The 15,397-nt window shown below is 44.4% G+C and overlaps 1 protein-coding gene across 1 annotated transcript; it reads left to right on the top strand.

The window, feature by feature from the left end:
• The first annotated feature begins 293 nt into the window (after positions 1 to 293).
• On the top strand, positions 294 to 15,019 carry igfbp5b (insulin-like growth factor binding protein 5b). The gene is made up of 4 exons (XM_028591591.1): positions 294 to 679; positions 11,848 to 12,062; positions 12,266 to 12,385; positions 12,600 to 15,019. Exons 1-4 carry the CDS (start codon positions 346 to 348, stop codon positions 12,732 to 12,734), a joined length of 804 nt encoding a protein of 267 aa, XP_028447392.1. The 5' UTR covers positions 294 to 345; the 3' UTR covers positions 12,735 to 15,019.
• Positions 15,020 to 15,397: the final 378 nt, after the last annotated feature.

Raw genomic sequence — 15,397 nt, 5'->3', positions numbered from 1 at the left:
GAGATTTTGTGCAAAAGAATTGCCTCGCTCCTGCAGAGGACAACATCTCGGGACAAATAGCACAATATATATTTGAAATTACTCATTTGAACTCGTTTTGCAGGGTGCACGCTGCAAAGCCTGTCGTTGATGTATTGTTTATTTTTTTAAATTTTTTTTTTTTTTTACACAAATAGCAACATTCTTGGATAAAGATTATTGGCTTTAGCTTTAAAAAAAAAAAAAAATCGGATTATCGGACTGAGGCATTGTGCTCATTAGTCTACTTCCCCCACTCCCCCCCCCCCCCCCACCCTCCTCTCTTCGCATTTGAGCTTTATGTTATAACTGAAGAGAACGCCGACAATGTTTCTGAGTTTTTGCCTCTTGGTGACATTTATCTTGGGGCTGTCCGGGTGCTTGGGCTCATACGTGCCATGCGAGCCGTGTGACCAGAAGGCGCTGTCCATGTGCCCTCCGGTCCCGGTCGGATGCCAGCTGGTCAAGGAGCCCGGCTGCGGCTGCTGCCTGACCTGCGCCCTGTCCGAGGGAGCGGCGTGCGGCGTTTACACCGGGACGTGCACCCAGGGCCTCCGCTGTCTGCCGAGGAGCGGGGAGGAGAAACCGCTGCACGCCCTGCTCCACGGCAGGGGATTGTGCACCAACGAGAAAGGATACAAAGCTGTCCACCCGCCCATAGGTAAGACGCGCACGGGGCTGCCATGGCAGGTTCGATGCAAATAAATGCATGCATGCACGGGGATGATCGAACACTTGAGAATGGGTTGCGGCTGCATTTCCAACCGCGTCAATGCAAACAAACAAACACAAATTTTAATTAATTTAATTAATTACTAGATCGGGACTGCAGGGTCTCCTCTGTCTTCTCTGTGGATCGGTGAGTTCTTATCCCATGTGGGGGATCCACTGTGCGCTGCTGCTGCTGCTGCGGGAGTGAAATGTCTAGCGGGAACAGAAATAACCACAGTCGAGTATCTTTCATGATGAATCCTAGCATTTTGGGTAGATGTAATTGCGTTGTTGATAATAGTTGCGCTTGATCCACGGACCCCCGGGGGGGTTCCCTTCCCTCACCATGAGACAGACACACACACACACACACACACACACACACACACACACACACACACACAGTGCCTAGAACACGCCGTGCTCTCTGACAGAGCGCGTGTTTGACAGATGGTTTGAGGTGCCATCTGATTAACTTGTATCTGCCGTCTTGATTAAGCTGGCTGCAGGAGCTTATTCTTCCTCTCCTCCCGGGTCTTTGTAGGACCAGAAACGCACCTCGGGTCTCAGCAGGCTCAGCATCCACAGCTGTAACGGCAGTGTTAAGGCTGCTCAGTAGGAATCTGTGCTCGTAGTGACAACACTAGGTGAACCAGCAGCTCGGTTTGTGTGCGCAGCGCCGCGTAAAATCAGTCGCGGGCGGCTCGGTAAACGCACATGGTTTGTCCCGGTTGTTTTGAGCCTCTGGCGGGGCAGTTGCTGTCAAACTGCGGTCTTGCGAAAACCCAGGTGTGGCTGTAAGGATCCAGGCAGTTTAAAGTATTTTCCATTTTAAAGGCAGGGCGAATTATTAAACGCATTTCTTTTATTATCCTGACGCGAAAAAAAAAGAAAAGAACAAAAAACGAGTGAAAAACTTTATGAAAAGGGTTCTGAGCACTAAATGCATAGTGTATTTATATAAGGGATATTATGAGGGGAAATGTGGGAACCTCTAAAAGTGGAGCTTATTCTGCAAATTGCCTCCCTTTTAATATCCACTGGTGTAACAAGTGTCTGTCAAAGCGCACTGTTTTCCATCCTAACGCCAGAGCGCATTAAAGCTTTCGTGTCTTTCATTTTTTCGCCTTTCCAATATCATTCGTACCTTGACACGTGAAATCTACCCAGACATTAAGGAAACAGCCTAATGTAGCCTACAGGCGACATGGGAAGGAATGAGGTGCCACTCCGCGAACGTTGGGTCTTGTTAAAGCCGAATTTAGATTTAGGTCTGTAGGCTACCCAGACCGTGGTGCTCAGAGTCGGATTACCACTAAATCAGAGAGAGAGAGAGAGAGAGAGAGAGAGAGAGAGAGAGAGAGAGAGAGAGAGAGAGAGAAATACGTAGAGACAAACAGACAGACAGAGGGAGAAAGAGAGTGGAGCCAATAGCCTTGAATGATTTAAGGTATTTCTTGGTGTAGCACAGAGGTTCACTGTCACTCAAGAGTTTTAGCGGCGTGTCAACAACTAGATAAGTAAACACAAAGGGTTTGGCTCCACGCCTCTTTCTATAAAGTGGGCTGTCAGTCATCAGGCTCTCTGCACCCAGTGGGCAGATCACCTCTCCTTGTGTTGGTCCATGAATGCCATTGTTAGAACAAGCACTCAGCAAACCTCATCTTTTTCAAAATATTGATCAGAAACTAAAACAGAGTCAAGGAAGGCTCACAGTTATCTCTGGCTGTGTGTGTGTGTGTGTGTGTGTGTGTGTGTGTGTGTGTGTGTGTGTAGCCTACTTGGGCGGGGCTGTGTGGGTGTCTGGATGTGCATTGTGTGCGATTGTTGTGAATGATGACACCTCAGGCCTTTTGTCTCACTCTGGCTTTACACACACACACACACACACACACACACACACACACACACACACACACACACACACACACACACACACACACACACACACGCAGAGAACACGCAGACAACCTGACTTCTTTGTTGGCCCACAGAAGAGGTAATCAGAGCATCTTTTCCTGCCTCTGGCAGTGCATTCATTGCATGGGCGCTCAGTCACAACGCAGTGATTCAGCAGAATGCCTCTGGCGCTCTCTTTCCTCTGAAGGGCCTTCTGTCAAACAGCTCCGCCAGCGGGTACTGGTGAGGTGAGCTTCTGGTTTCCTGTGGTGTGGGGTTGCAGCTGTCTGTGTGCTGTACCAGCTGAGCAAGCCAAACACAAGGAGGAGGAGCTCAAGTGTCCGCAGCCTACTAAATATTGACTGGGGCAGCCAAACAATGGGAGAGAGGAATCTTTGCCCCCACCCCCTCCGTTACTGCTCATGTAAAAAAAGAAAGAAAAAAAAAAAGAAAAAAGAACCCTGGCCATCGCTCTGCATCTGGGTCCGTGTCCCAGCAGTGCATTAATTCACGTTTTGCACTGTGATCCCAGGGGTTGCTTGGATTGTAAAGCACAGGAGGTGGTATGTGCTGTGGGGGCACTCAGATTGTGTTAGCCCCCTACGAGTGAATCAGACCCTGCAAAGCTTGCCAACAGATATGACTTCATAGCAGCAGGCCCCTCTTCTTTCAAGCTTCTGAAAGGGCCTTATGTTTTAACAGATTGCTCTTTGCCAAGAAGCAAAAGATGATTAGGGAGTGGTTCCAAATCCAGAATACTCGGCACAGAAATACTATGGCCCTTATTAGCATAGCAACAGGAAAGCTGGTGCCTTTACTGACAACTTTAATACTTTACCTTTGTCTTGGCTCTTTGCGTGTGTAGATGCAGTTTAGAGTTAGTGGTTTTTCTTTTGTTATTGACAATTAAACTCACGAGTAAGTAAAGCAACTGCAGACTTCTGATAACCAGTGTTTGCCAGAGAACTTCACATATGCATGGTCACACCGTCCTGTCACATCTAAGCACCATACAGAATTACTTGTCATCACATGCTTTTTAGAAAGCTATTCAACGTTGAGAACCGCCATCTGCTTTTTCCATGCCAGCAGCCTCACTGACACAGCTGGTTATTGGGTCGTAGCTGAGTGGTAAAACGTTGATTCTCTCTGACTGTACAATTCGGCTAATGAAAACCAGCCACCGTACTCCGTCTGCAGTAAATGTTGCGTGCTCCTACAGACATGCCACGTCAGATATAGCCCTGGTCACGTGTGGCCCCAGCTGCCTGACAGCTTCATGACGGGCTCATGCGAAAGGAAAGACTGTATGTGGCTTTCCATCCGTCTCACCTTGAACATCTGAGACAGTGCAGTGAAAGCTTAGCATGCTGCAACTGATCTGTTGCAGGTGCTAGGGAGAATTTTTCAAAAGGTCATTTTGTCAAGATATCACGAGGACTTCAAGAAAGGAAAAGCACACATTTCGTGGAAAATGTGATGCCAAGAAAATCTAGAGAACCCCGGTTTCTTATATGTGACATTGATACTATTGATGTGGAACTGCTTTTGTCTGCATGTGGCGTTTTGAGGCACGGTGTGATCAGCACTTGAGCTGTCGCTGGCAAGCACATTACCTTTTTGGCACACACGCATGATTTCTCCCCGTAAAACTTAACGGTGGTATTTGTACAGCTTATTGGTCACTGACACCTAGCCTGCTGGTGGCAACAGCTGGGAAACATATCAGCACTCACTGTAAGTTTTCTACGCTTTTCTACGCATGGGATTCAATAAAGGCAGGGAGGGCCACATGCTGGCCTTTAAAATGATGTCACACCTGTTTACATCTGACCTGTGTACTGTAATCTCACCTCCCAACACCTGGTTCAAGCTAGCATTGGACAAGAAGGGACCAAAATTAGGCCTCTTGGGTTTCTCAGGATTTGGAAGGCAAAAGACGCTCCAGGGAATTCTCTAAAATGTTGGTGGTGAAGCTTTTGTTGATCCCTGTCCCGGAAGGTATTCAAGTTTTGTCTTAGAAGCCTAGAAGGGCTAGCCTGACAAGCCAGACCCACATCCAGATGTTGGGTCTGGGAGAACTCACCATTGATGGAGCTCAATCCGAGGGGCGGGATAAACGGTTGTCTTTCAAATTCCGTCTGTAGCAACAGGATAGCACTACAACCAGGCCGAGCAACGAAGAAGGGAGCCGAGCTAGTTGATAGATTAACCTGACCACAGTTTGGTTTTTCCAGCTCGCACGCCAACGGAGAGTGCCTAGACCCCGCTGGCTGCAAATTAAATTAGCTGCCGCTAGGGTGCGTCTAGATTTCTAAGCTATAGAAGGGCATTCAGAGAGCGCAGACCTCCACCAAAGCTCTATCTCACAATGTTAACGAAAACAAAAAGATTATTTTTGTATCCGCCGCATGATCCGGATCCACTCCAAATTTCAACGGGTTCTTCATTGGGCCACGCTGCACCATTTCACCAAGTTCCATGGAAATCGGGTGGTAGTTTTCCCATAGTCCTGCTGACAAACAGACAAACAAACCAAAAATAACCTCCGTGGTGGAGATAATAAACTTTCCGTTATAAAAATAAACGTTGCTTCAAAAGGTGTTCGTATCATGTTACATAAACAGGCGGTTTGCCCATTCTTGGATGTTCTATGACTCACACTGTTGTATTGCAAACCCCACATTAATAATTCAGGTTGAAGTTAGTTGTTCGCCCACTGTGAGGTTTCTTTTTAATGCTGCTTGGAGATCAGCTTCGTACAGTACATCCAGGAGCGCTCGAATCTGGCCAAAATAGCTGCTTCAGCCACTGGGGAATTAGAACATCGTCACACCCAGCAATTGCGTTGCGGTGATGGTGACCCAAAAAGAGGTTGCGTCCGTCCATGTGGCTTGTTGGAAAACCCAAACTCTGATGTAGGATGAGGACCTCAGACCAGAATTAGGAATGTACAGTCGAAGAGCCATGCGCCTCAGTCTGATGACTCGAGCCTGTATTTGCTCTGCTGTAAGCTGGAAACGGGTCAGAAAGCTTGCTTACCTACAGCAGCATTTCCCTCTTGGAAGGACTTTGCATCCTCTCATAAGTCCTTGTTTTGTGATCTATATAATCCTTGAATTGTTCTTGTTGCTATTTATACCGCGCATTCCGACAGGCAGGAAACTTTTTGATTGCAATGAACATATTCTGTGTACACAATACCATGGGGAAGAGGTATTTCCTGCATTTACAGAAGCTGACTGAGACCGCGCGCAGGGTCGAACAACAGAAATCCCACGGAAACAACAGGACGTAAGGGCCAAAAACTGAATTCCCTTAACACTTGGGGGTGGTCAAACGTACAAATCGTGGACAGAACATTTGGTATTTTTCTTACTGCTTCAATTGGTTTGGAATGGAGCCTTTTTCTGTCTCTCAGTCTTCTCATGTAACCAGGCTTTGTGCACTGCTGTCAAGTCATGTGCAGAGGGTGTATCTTATCTGTCACTGGTCATCCATGCCATGACGATTTACACCAGTGATACTTACCTTCAGGAGCAGAGTGTGTGTGTGTGTGTGTGTGTGTGTGTGTGTGTGTGTGGGGGGGGCTCTGAAAGGCTACTGCCTTTCAGAGGCTGTAGCGAGCTCTGTTGTAAAGCTACAGTGAAGCTAGGTATTGGTATCATATGAAATTAAATACCGCTCCAAAGTTAAGCTACATTTTGGCGAGGGAAAAAACTGTTATAGTCTCTTGACCTCTCACCTCCAGATATCTGTATAAAAAATGGGTTCTATGTGTACCCACGAGTCTCAACTTTACAGACCTGTTCACTTCATGATAATCCAATGCAATTTTTTTTTCCTTGGCAACTATCACAAATGGTTTACAGATTTTTAGGCACAAATTATTAAATTGCTTGAAAAATTGTGCAAATAGCTGCCGTAAAAGAGGAGAAAGAGTTCCTAAGAGTTCTAGCAGTGGTAAGTTTTTAGTTTAAAAAAACTTCTATGACTTATTATTTTATATTCCTTTGGTCATCAGGACCTAACTTTTGTGCTGCAGCACACACATCTCCGGTTTGTTCACACTAGAGGGCGGATCGGGCCGCATTTTTCGATCCAAGACCGGTCCGTGTCCGACAGAGCAGTAACCGAGCCCGACCCGAGCCCAGCAGACATTAAGATACTTATGTCTGAGCCCGACCCGAGCCCGACATCTCATTTTTTTCTCATACTAATGACACATGTACATGTAGCCTAATATGAATGTGCTTCGTTACTACATAAACAAATTTCTGCACACAGGAAGACGGATGTTACGGTAATATTTTTAATTTATTTTAATCACAAAAACGAACCTTTGCATCAAGTGAAACAGGCCCATTGGCTACCTACATAATAAGCTGTTTTAAATCTAAAATGTTCAATGCCTTATCACGCTGATGTGACCGAGCCCGACCCTAACCCGAACATCATTTCTAAATATCTGTCCGAACCCGGCCCGGCCCGTCGGGCTCGGGTCGGGTATCCGTCCTCTAGTTCACACCTCCCTTTCTGCTCTAGAAACTGCAGGGTTATCAGGCCACGGCATTGCTTTCAAATATTAAGTAGCGGAGGCAGTCTGAGGCTGAGGGATGGTTTACTACCATCGTGCTTTATATGACACAGGCCCTCAGGCTCATTTATCCCTACATTATCTTGTCCTACCCCCTGTTGAGATTAAACAGCACCTCTATTCACTACTCTCTTACATCTTGTAAAGATGTAATTTCAGATGCAGCGCCGAGATGCACTTAATCAAAGGCAGGACATAGCCAATGTGCTGTAATGCTGGAAAATCCAATGAAAGGTGGGAGAATCTATTGTCCTGGCTTTTTTTCACAATCTAAACGGCATTGTTAGAGTCTTAAAGATCCAAAGGAGAGGACAAAAAAAATCCAAAGACGGGGTAGCTTATCTTTCTTGCTTGGACTGTTTCCCCGTAAGAAACTTGGGATATTCATGAAGCATAATTGTGTGCAGATGTTAATTTTTAAACAGAGAAGTATCAGGTGCACCTCCTTTGGCTACGCTGCCCCTCTCGTCCTAATGAAATCTTTAGCTCGCGCACAGGGAGAGAGAGAGATAGCAGCACAGCTTTGGGCTCAGCTGAATGGAAGAGCTGCACATGACTTGGCTCACTTGGCTCCTGGCCAGTATCTTGGCTGAGTTTCAGGAGTTAAACACGGACCCTCTAAGCCTCCTTTACAAGCTGGGTACCCTGAGCATGGAAAAACTGAGTTTTTGTGGCCGCGCCGAAGAGCCCACTTCAGAAAAGATGAGTTTGGTGATGTTGTTTGTGGAGGAGAAGGGTCAGACACCATTGTCTTCACGAAGGATATCCAATTTAAAATGCGGATCAAAAAACCCTTTCTATCCTATGTTTCTAACACCATTCTCTAAAGAGACATTCTGTTGATTTGTAAGGTGAATATAATTGATGGGCCACGGCTCAGAACTCTCTTAGTCTGGCCATTTATATGCTCAAATGAGATTACACATTAAACAAGAATGCACGTTGAGAAAAAAAAAACAACACAGCCCTTATTTTTCGACAGCGTATTTTCTCGTTGCCAAATATGTGGCATTTTAATCAAGCGCCCCTAGAAATTATTGGACTGTACAGCAGAAACGAGGAGTTTTTCCACAGCGGTCACATACGAATGCTTGTTTGACGTATTTATTTATAGCGAGTGAAAGCCTCGTAGTCTGAGCGGGGAGACACAAGGACATATCTAAACACAAACCAATGCCTGCCAAGTCATGAGTTGTGAGATTAATTTCAAAGAGATGGCAGTGCAGCGCAGAAGCCAAAGACCCAATTCTGGTAATCACCCTGCCCCCTCCATCCCCTCCCAGAGACTCCAGACGCTCCTGCTGTGTCAGGCTCTTTGAACATCAGTTTTCTCGGATCTCGTGTCCCGGTTCCGTCTCAGTGCCTTTCTCCACGGTGGCTGTGCACCACCAGGCCAGTCAGCGACGTTACGGCAACTTGTTAAAACATATTTTCCAGCCTATTCTCTCTCTTGTCCATATACAAGTATGGAAGTTGATTTGTTTTTCAGCAGCAGTTGGCCTATAGTGCGCGGCCAACATTCCTCTCTGGTTCAGTGCTTCTGGCCCTGCGCACCACAGCGGGTTTCCTTGTCAGATAAATATAACCAGGGTCATCCACTGGCACCATCGCTTCGGCCAGTTGGCAAAGTCCCCACAATAACTCTGTACTTATGGTACATCTAAGCCAAGGGGGGAGCTGATGGCTTCTTTCTGTGGCCTCAAAGAACCTCTGGCTTGGGGGTCCAGGCTTAAAAGGCTGAGCCCCCAAACATAGGAGAGGAAAGGGGAGGTGGGTATAGGTTCAGGATACAGGACCTCAACCTGTGAACATCCTATCAAGAGACTATAGTGCCCCCTTGGGGAGCTGAAATTACGTCTAAGAAGCGCATTAAATGTGACAGAAATGTACAACATTTATACGAGTCCACAGAGCAACTGGATTTTCCTGCGCTTGACATTTGAGTTAGGAGTTTAATGTGGGACACGTCGCTGTAAAGTCACGACACTCAAGAGGCCTTAGTCCCCGTTGAAGTTTAGCAGTCCAGATAACGTGTTTGCAGATTTTCCAGGCACTGCGCAGGCAGCCATGCGACACGTGATGCAGTTTTCCCAAGTTGTAGACGTCTGGTGCTGCCTGCTGTCTGCATGTATTTATGTGTGACCTCAACTAAATTTTAAGACCAACATGTCTCACTGATATATTAAGGACATTAAAATAAATGTCTTGTTTTTTTTAAATGGATGCCGATCAGCTTCGACTGGACTTAGGTGAAGGGATGTTTTAGCATTAAGAAAGCAGAGAGTAAGGGGGGTTGGAAGGTGGAGTTGGTGGGAGTTTAACGCCTGTGTTAGCTGTCAGAGTTCATCAGCTGTTGATCAGATCTCCCAGCAGCCTCCCCTCCTGTATACACAAATGGCAAGCAACAGTTGGTGGCCCAAACCCCGGGAAAAGCACCTGGTATACTATTTCTTATGTGGCACGGATTAAAAAGCTGCAGAACTTCACATTTGGTATATGCAGATAGCAAGTTTTTTTTTCAGTGACTGTGTAATACATTGCTTATATAAATCGGATCTACATTTTACTGATTCGTCGTAATACTTAATTATAGGTTTATGGTAACTGTATTTAGATCAGACCTTACCCTTTACTGAGATATTCTACATTCCTGAATTTTATGTTCAAATAAAATTTGAAAACTAGTTTCATCATGAAATAATGCTGGAGATTTAATAAACAAACACGGCCAAAGTCCTACGTAGAAAGTACTAGTGCAACAAGAAACAGCTCCATTTCCCGAGACTTCTAAATACAGATTTAAGATTTTTTAACAGGGAGTTTGGTGTAAACCATGTCCATTGATACCCAGGTGCAATTAGTCTTTGTCTTGTCAATGACTATTTTACCAAAAATGGAACCAACATTAGACTTAAATTTTGCACTGTCCTTGCAGATCAACTTGCAGTTAACTATATCTAGACACCGAGAACTATCTCCAAGACCCTTCTAAATGTCATGTCAAATAAACTGTATGAACTAAGTTTGTGAAATTGCTTTTAAAGCAGTATTGTTACATGAGCAATGTATCGAATGTACAGTACTGTGAAAAAGGGTTGAACTATCAACAACTTTGTACATCCTCTCGGCTCTGCAAAGCATTTTAGCATATTTTAGCTCATTGACAACTTTACTGTTTTGTTTCAGTCACACGGCTTTCATCAATCTCGCTTCCAGCTGCAGCAGACAGCTGTTTCTAAAACAGAGCTAAAACAACGGGGAACATTGGACTTAGGAACGTTTGCTGCATGGACAGAAACATGACTCCAAGCGAATGCTGACGTCCGTTGAGGGTGTTTAGAGGCAATTGTTTGCTAACCTGTTCATACCAACTTTATATGATAATAATATGTCAATGTTGTGCTTACAGCTTGAGTAGGAGCTTTAAGTCAAGCAATTCTATTAAATCCAGCTTCATGAACTATTAGTTTTATTTGTTGACCACACTAGATGGCAATCTTGGTTTAAAGAAAAAGGCTTAAGAATTGGCATATTGAATTGCTTACAACCCTTTGTTGAACCGAGATCTCTATCTAGCGGGCTCGGAAGATTAAGAAAATGCTTCATGAAGCTTCATTTGGCCCTCACTACCAAACACTTTCTCACATTGTTTGATTGTATTGCAAATACGGGGCGGTGATGGCGCAGTGGATATGACACGTCTTTGGTGTGGGAGACCTGGGTTCGATTCCCACTGCGATACTTCAACCAATGTGTCCCTGAGCAAGCCGCTTAACCCCTAGTTGCTCCTGAGGCGTGCAACCTCTGACATACAGTACAGGCCAAAAGTTTGGACACACCTTCTCATTCAATGCGTTTCATTTATTTTCATGACTATTTACATTGTAGATTCTCACTGAAGGCATCCAAACTATGAATGAACACATATGGAATTATGTACTTAACAAAAAAGTGTGAAATAACTGAAATAAGGGAACAAATTCCACTAATTAACCCTGACAAAGCACACCTGTGAAGTGAAAACCATTTCAGGTGACTACCTCATGAAGCTCATTGAGAGAACACCAAGGGTTTGCAGAGTTATCAAAAAAAGCAAAGGGTGGCTACTTTGAAGAATCTAAAAGCTTTTTTTGATAACTCTGCAAACCCTTGGTGTTCTCTCAATGAGCTTCATGAGGTAGTCACCTGAAATGGTTTTCACTTCACAGGTGTGCTTTGTCAGGGTTAATTAGTGGAATGTTTTCCCTTATTAATAAAAAAGCAAAGGGTGGCTACTTTGAGGAATCTAAAATATAAGACATGTTTTCAGTTATTTCACACTTTTTTGTTAAGTACATAATTCCATATGTGTTCATTCATAGTTTTGATGCCTTCAGTGAGAATCTACAATGTAAATAGTCATGAAAATAAAGAAACACATTGAATGAGAAGGTGTGTCCAAACGTTTGGCCTGGACTGTATATAGCAATTGTAAGTCGCTTTGGATAAAAGCGTCAGCTAAATGACATGTAATGTAATGTAAATAATCTGCATTGCATTAGTGTGAAGCTGCAGCTTGCTTTAAAAAAAATAAATAAAAAAGTGACATTAATTGTTACCATGTTTGCTTTGCTCCGCTGCAGATCATGAGTCTCGAGAGCATGAGGACACCCTGACCACAGAGATTACAGAGGAGCTGCAGCCAGCTAAAGTGCCACTCCTTCCAAAAGACATTGTGAACAGTAAAAAAGTTCACGCGCTGCGCAAGGAGCAGAAGAGGAAGCTCGGCAAGCAGCGCCTCATTGGCACCTCCTTGGACTACTCCCCTATGCCCATTGACAAGCATGAGCCTGAATTTGTAAGTTTTTAAATGTTAGTTTTTTTTTTCTCTATTGTCATTATAAAGCCACTAAGCGTAGAATTTGAACATTTCTGACTTTGGTGACTCCTACTGGTAGCATCTACCAATGCAAACTACACCTTCATTAGTTATATCTTAATATACTTCATTTATAATACCTTTGAACAGCCTTTGTAACCCTGCACTGTCTTTCCCTAAAGGGTCCATGCAGGAGAAAACTAGATGGGATCATTCAGGGAATGAAGGACACTTCTCGTGTAATGGCTCTGTCTTTGTATCTTCCCAACTGTGACAGAAAAGGATTCTTCAAGCGCAAGCAGGTGGGTTCGCTTCAGAAAAGTCTTTGCACTTGGCACTAAGAAAGCCTTCCAAAATTACAAATCTAGCCTATTTTGCAAAGACGTGCGAATACATTGTGCTGTGCCGCTTTCTGGTGTTACCAACCCTTTACCCTCACCACATCTTTCCTAACCCTAGTCCCTTTTTTCATCAAAACTATAATCTTTTTTTTTTTTTTTTTTTTTTGGCCCACAGTGCAAGCCATCTCGCGGCCGCAAACGGGGCATCTGCTGGTGTGTGGACAAGTATGGCGTTCAGCTGCCCGGAACGGACTACAGCGGAGGGGACATTCAGTGTAAGGACCTGGAGAGCGGCAACAACAACGAGTGAAAAGGGGAGGACCATCCTTGACCCCCCCCACGCCCCCACCCCTAACCAGCACGTGACCCAGGGCCCACGCCTCCTCTCTGAATCACACATGTACGCTCCGCCCTCCGTTCACTTCACGATTTGAGTTTTTTTTTTTTTCAAATTGAAAAAAAAGGAAGAAAAAATCCAAACGAAAGAACAGGCTGAAAAAAAGACACCTGTATTTTTTTTTCTTTTTCTCTTTTTCTGTTGTTGACCAAGCACTCATTTCCGAACGAGGGGGGAAAAAGTCCCAGAAGTATTTGCTAGATCCCCTTGACTTTTGCTCATGGGACCCCTCGTATGAGGCGGCTTCCCTGGCTGCAGATCCATGAAAATATATGCACACGACGGATATATTTTTTATAGAAGCTAGGGGTTTCAATACAACACTTTGTATGATGTAAAATTACCGCAAAATCATTGTCAAGGAAAAAAAAAAAAAAAGTATCAGGCACATCAGTTTTAGGCTGTGGAACTGACGATTGGCAGAGTAATTTGTTTTTTTTTTTGTCTGTTTTCCAAAAGAAAAGAAAAAAATAGAAACAATAGATAGGGAAATGCTGTAAGAGTTGACTCTATCTGGGTATGTGGTTCTGTCAGAGCACTTATGAATGAGGGGAACCTACTTAGATACGTGCAACTTCACAAAATGATGCGTGCATGAGTGTGTGTATGTGTACAGTGCGTGTGTGTGGTATGTATCCGCCTGTGTTGGTATATGATGGAGTGAGCCTATTACGAAAAGAATGTCCTTATTTTTTTTTTTTCGTTTCTCTTTTGTTTGTTTTTGTCACAACAAGTATTGCTGGCGCTTAAAGTGGTCTTGGGGCTGGCCTTCTCTATAACCGATGTAAAGTATGTCTCGGGACACGGCGCGTTCGGAAACAAAAGAGTGAGCAGATGGTCACGGATGAACCTATGTTAAGTGGCTCTTCGACAATGTAGCTAGCCTGATATGCCAACTGTGCCTATTTAAACGGACACTGCCATGCAGGGCCACACAGAGCTTAGAGAGCGCCGACTCTAGCGGTGAAACAAAGATCCGTGTTTTCGGCTTAAAGCGATGGGACTCGAGTTTGACTTCCAGCTTTTGAGTTGAGCGCGTCATCGAACTCGCCGGTCGGGCCGGTCGCTTTCTCCGATTCGGTCGTGTGAAGTGTAGTTTTGTATGGTTTTGGTTTGTGCCGTTTTCTTTGCCTTCAGTGAAGTAAAGACCGCCCACCTTTGAGCCATGTTCCTTTTATCAAGTGGTTTTCCCTCAGTACTGCTACTACAGTGTAACCATGGTGTATTACATTACTTTTTCAAATATAGTTATTGAATGTTGTTTTTTTTTTTTTTTGTTCCTTTCTTGTAGAAACATAGTATGAAAACAATGTAATTGTGCTTGGAGAAAAAAGAAGAAGATTTTTAGCCTGTAAAGAATTTGAATAGGTCCTTGACCTCTGAGTCATTAGACTACAGGGCAGTCAAAGAAGCTAACCCTCTGGACACCTCCTGCTTACATGCCTCCATGCAAAGGTTCTACATCTAAGGGGGGCATGACGAAAACTACAGGTTAAAACATGGTCATTTACGAGTTCTCTCTCTCTGTGTGCAAGTCACAGTGCCTTCCTACATGCAAATACATTTAAATAGAGACATGAAAGTGACATGGATAGCAAACGGGGCAATATCCTTTTTTTTCTGCCGCGGCTGATGCCTGATACGACGATCAAAGATGTCTAGGTTTACTTCTGATAAAGAGAAGAAGAACAGCGAATGTTGTTGGTCCTGTAACCGGTGTCAGCAACGCGTAGAAAATCCATTTTTTAATATCCGCCTGAACCTCGGGGGCGATTCTGGACAAGAGTGACGTGTGTGGGACGGCTGTGTAACCGCAGTCAGTTTAACCTCCTCTCTTCTCTTTCTTTGACAACCAATAAGCTAAGAATTCTTGCTTTTTCATTGTGAATGCCAATGTATATGATTGCCAGAGAGAGGAAGCCAACGGTAAAAATCGCGTCATCGTTTCCTTCGCTGAGACAAAAAGAGAAATGATGCGCGCGTCCCGAATGGCTTCCTCGATGGTTGTGAATATATTATCGAGGCACCTTGCCCCACCTCCAACACCAAATCCCCACCACCACTTTCGAAAAAGCAGCTTGCACTTATTTCAGTTACTCACTATTGATATTGACACACAACGACGTCCTAAGATGTGGTATCATGAAGTTGGTGGAACATTTAAAAAAATTTAAAAAAAAAAAAAAAAAAAAAAAAAAAAAAAAAAAGAAAAAAAAAAAACAGCCACAAAAGCTAAATGTTGTGTTATCTTGTGCTTACCTTTTAAAGTTGGTGCTTTGAGGTAATATTTGTCGACAGGGGCTGTGCAGCCCACGCCTGGGACCTCCAATACGGCAACATCTTTTAGGGAAAAATAGATTTCAAAGTTACACGCAGCTAGAGACGTTCTCACGGCCAATTGCGCAGCGAGTTGGGATAGAGGTAAAAGAGACGGAGGGGAAAGAGTAAGAGGGAGCGCCATGGGCAGTGGTCATAATCGGGGCCTAGCCACTTCCCCGATATGGGGTCACCAATTGCATGACATTAGATACAGTTAGCAAGACAGTTACCAGGAGTCATGGAAATCTGGGGAATGC

This window comes from Perca flavescens, chromosome 11 (genome assembly GCF_004354835.1).
Source record: "Perca flavescens isolate YP-PL-M2 chromosome 11, PFLA_1.0, whole genome shotgun sequence".
Taxonomy (NCBI): Eukaryota; Metazoa; Chordata; class Actinopteri; order Perciformes; family Percidae; genus Perca; species Perca flavescens.
The sequence above is the reverse complement of the archived record's forward strand: the minus strand, read 5'-3'. Positions and strand labels throughout refer to the sequence as shown.

Bases quoted from the DNA above. Each gene is read 5' to 3' on its own strand.
- igfbp5b (XM_028591591.1), top strand. From the start codon at position 346: ATGTTTCTGAGTTTTTGCCTCTTGGTGACATTTATCTTGGGGCTGTCC. The intron at 12,063-12,265 runs GTAAGTTTTTAA...CTTTCCCTAAAG, and splicing joins ACAAGCATGAGCCTGAATTT to GGTCCATGCAGGAGAAAACT. The intron at 12,386-12,599 runs GTGGGTTCGCTT...TTTGGCCCACAG, and splicing joins GATTCTTCAAGCGCAAGCAG to TGCAAGCCATCTCGCGGCCG.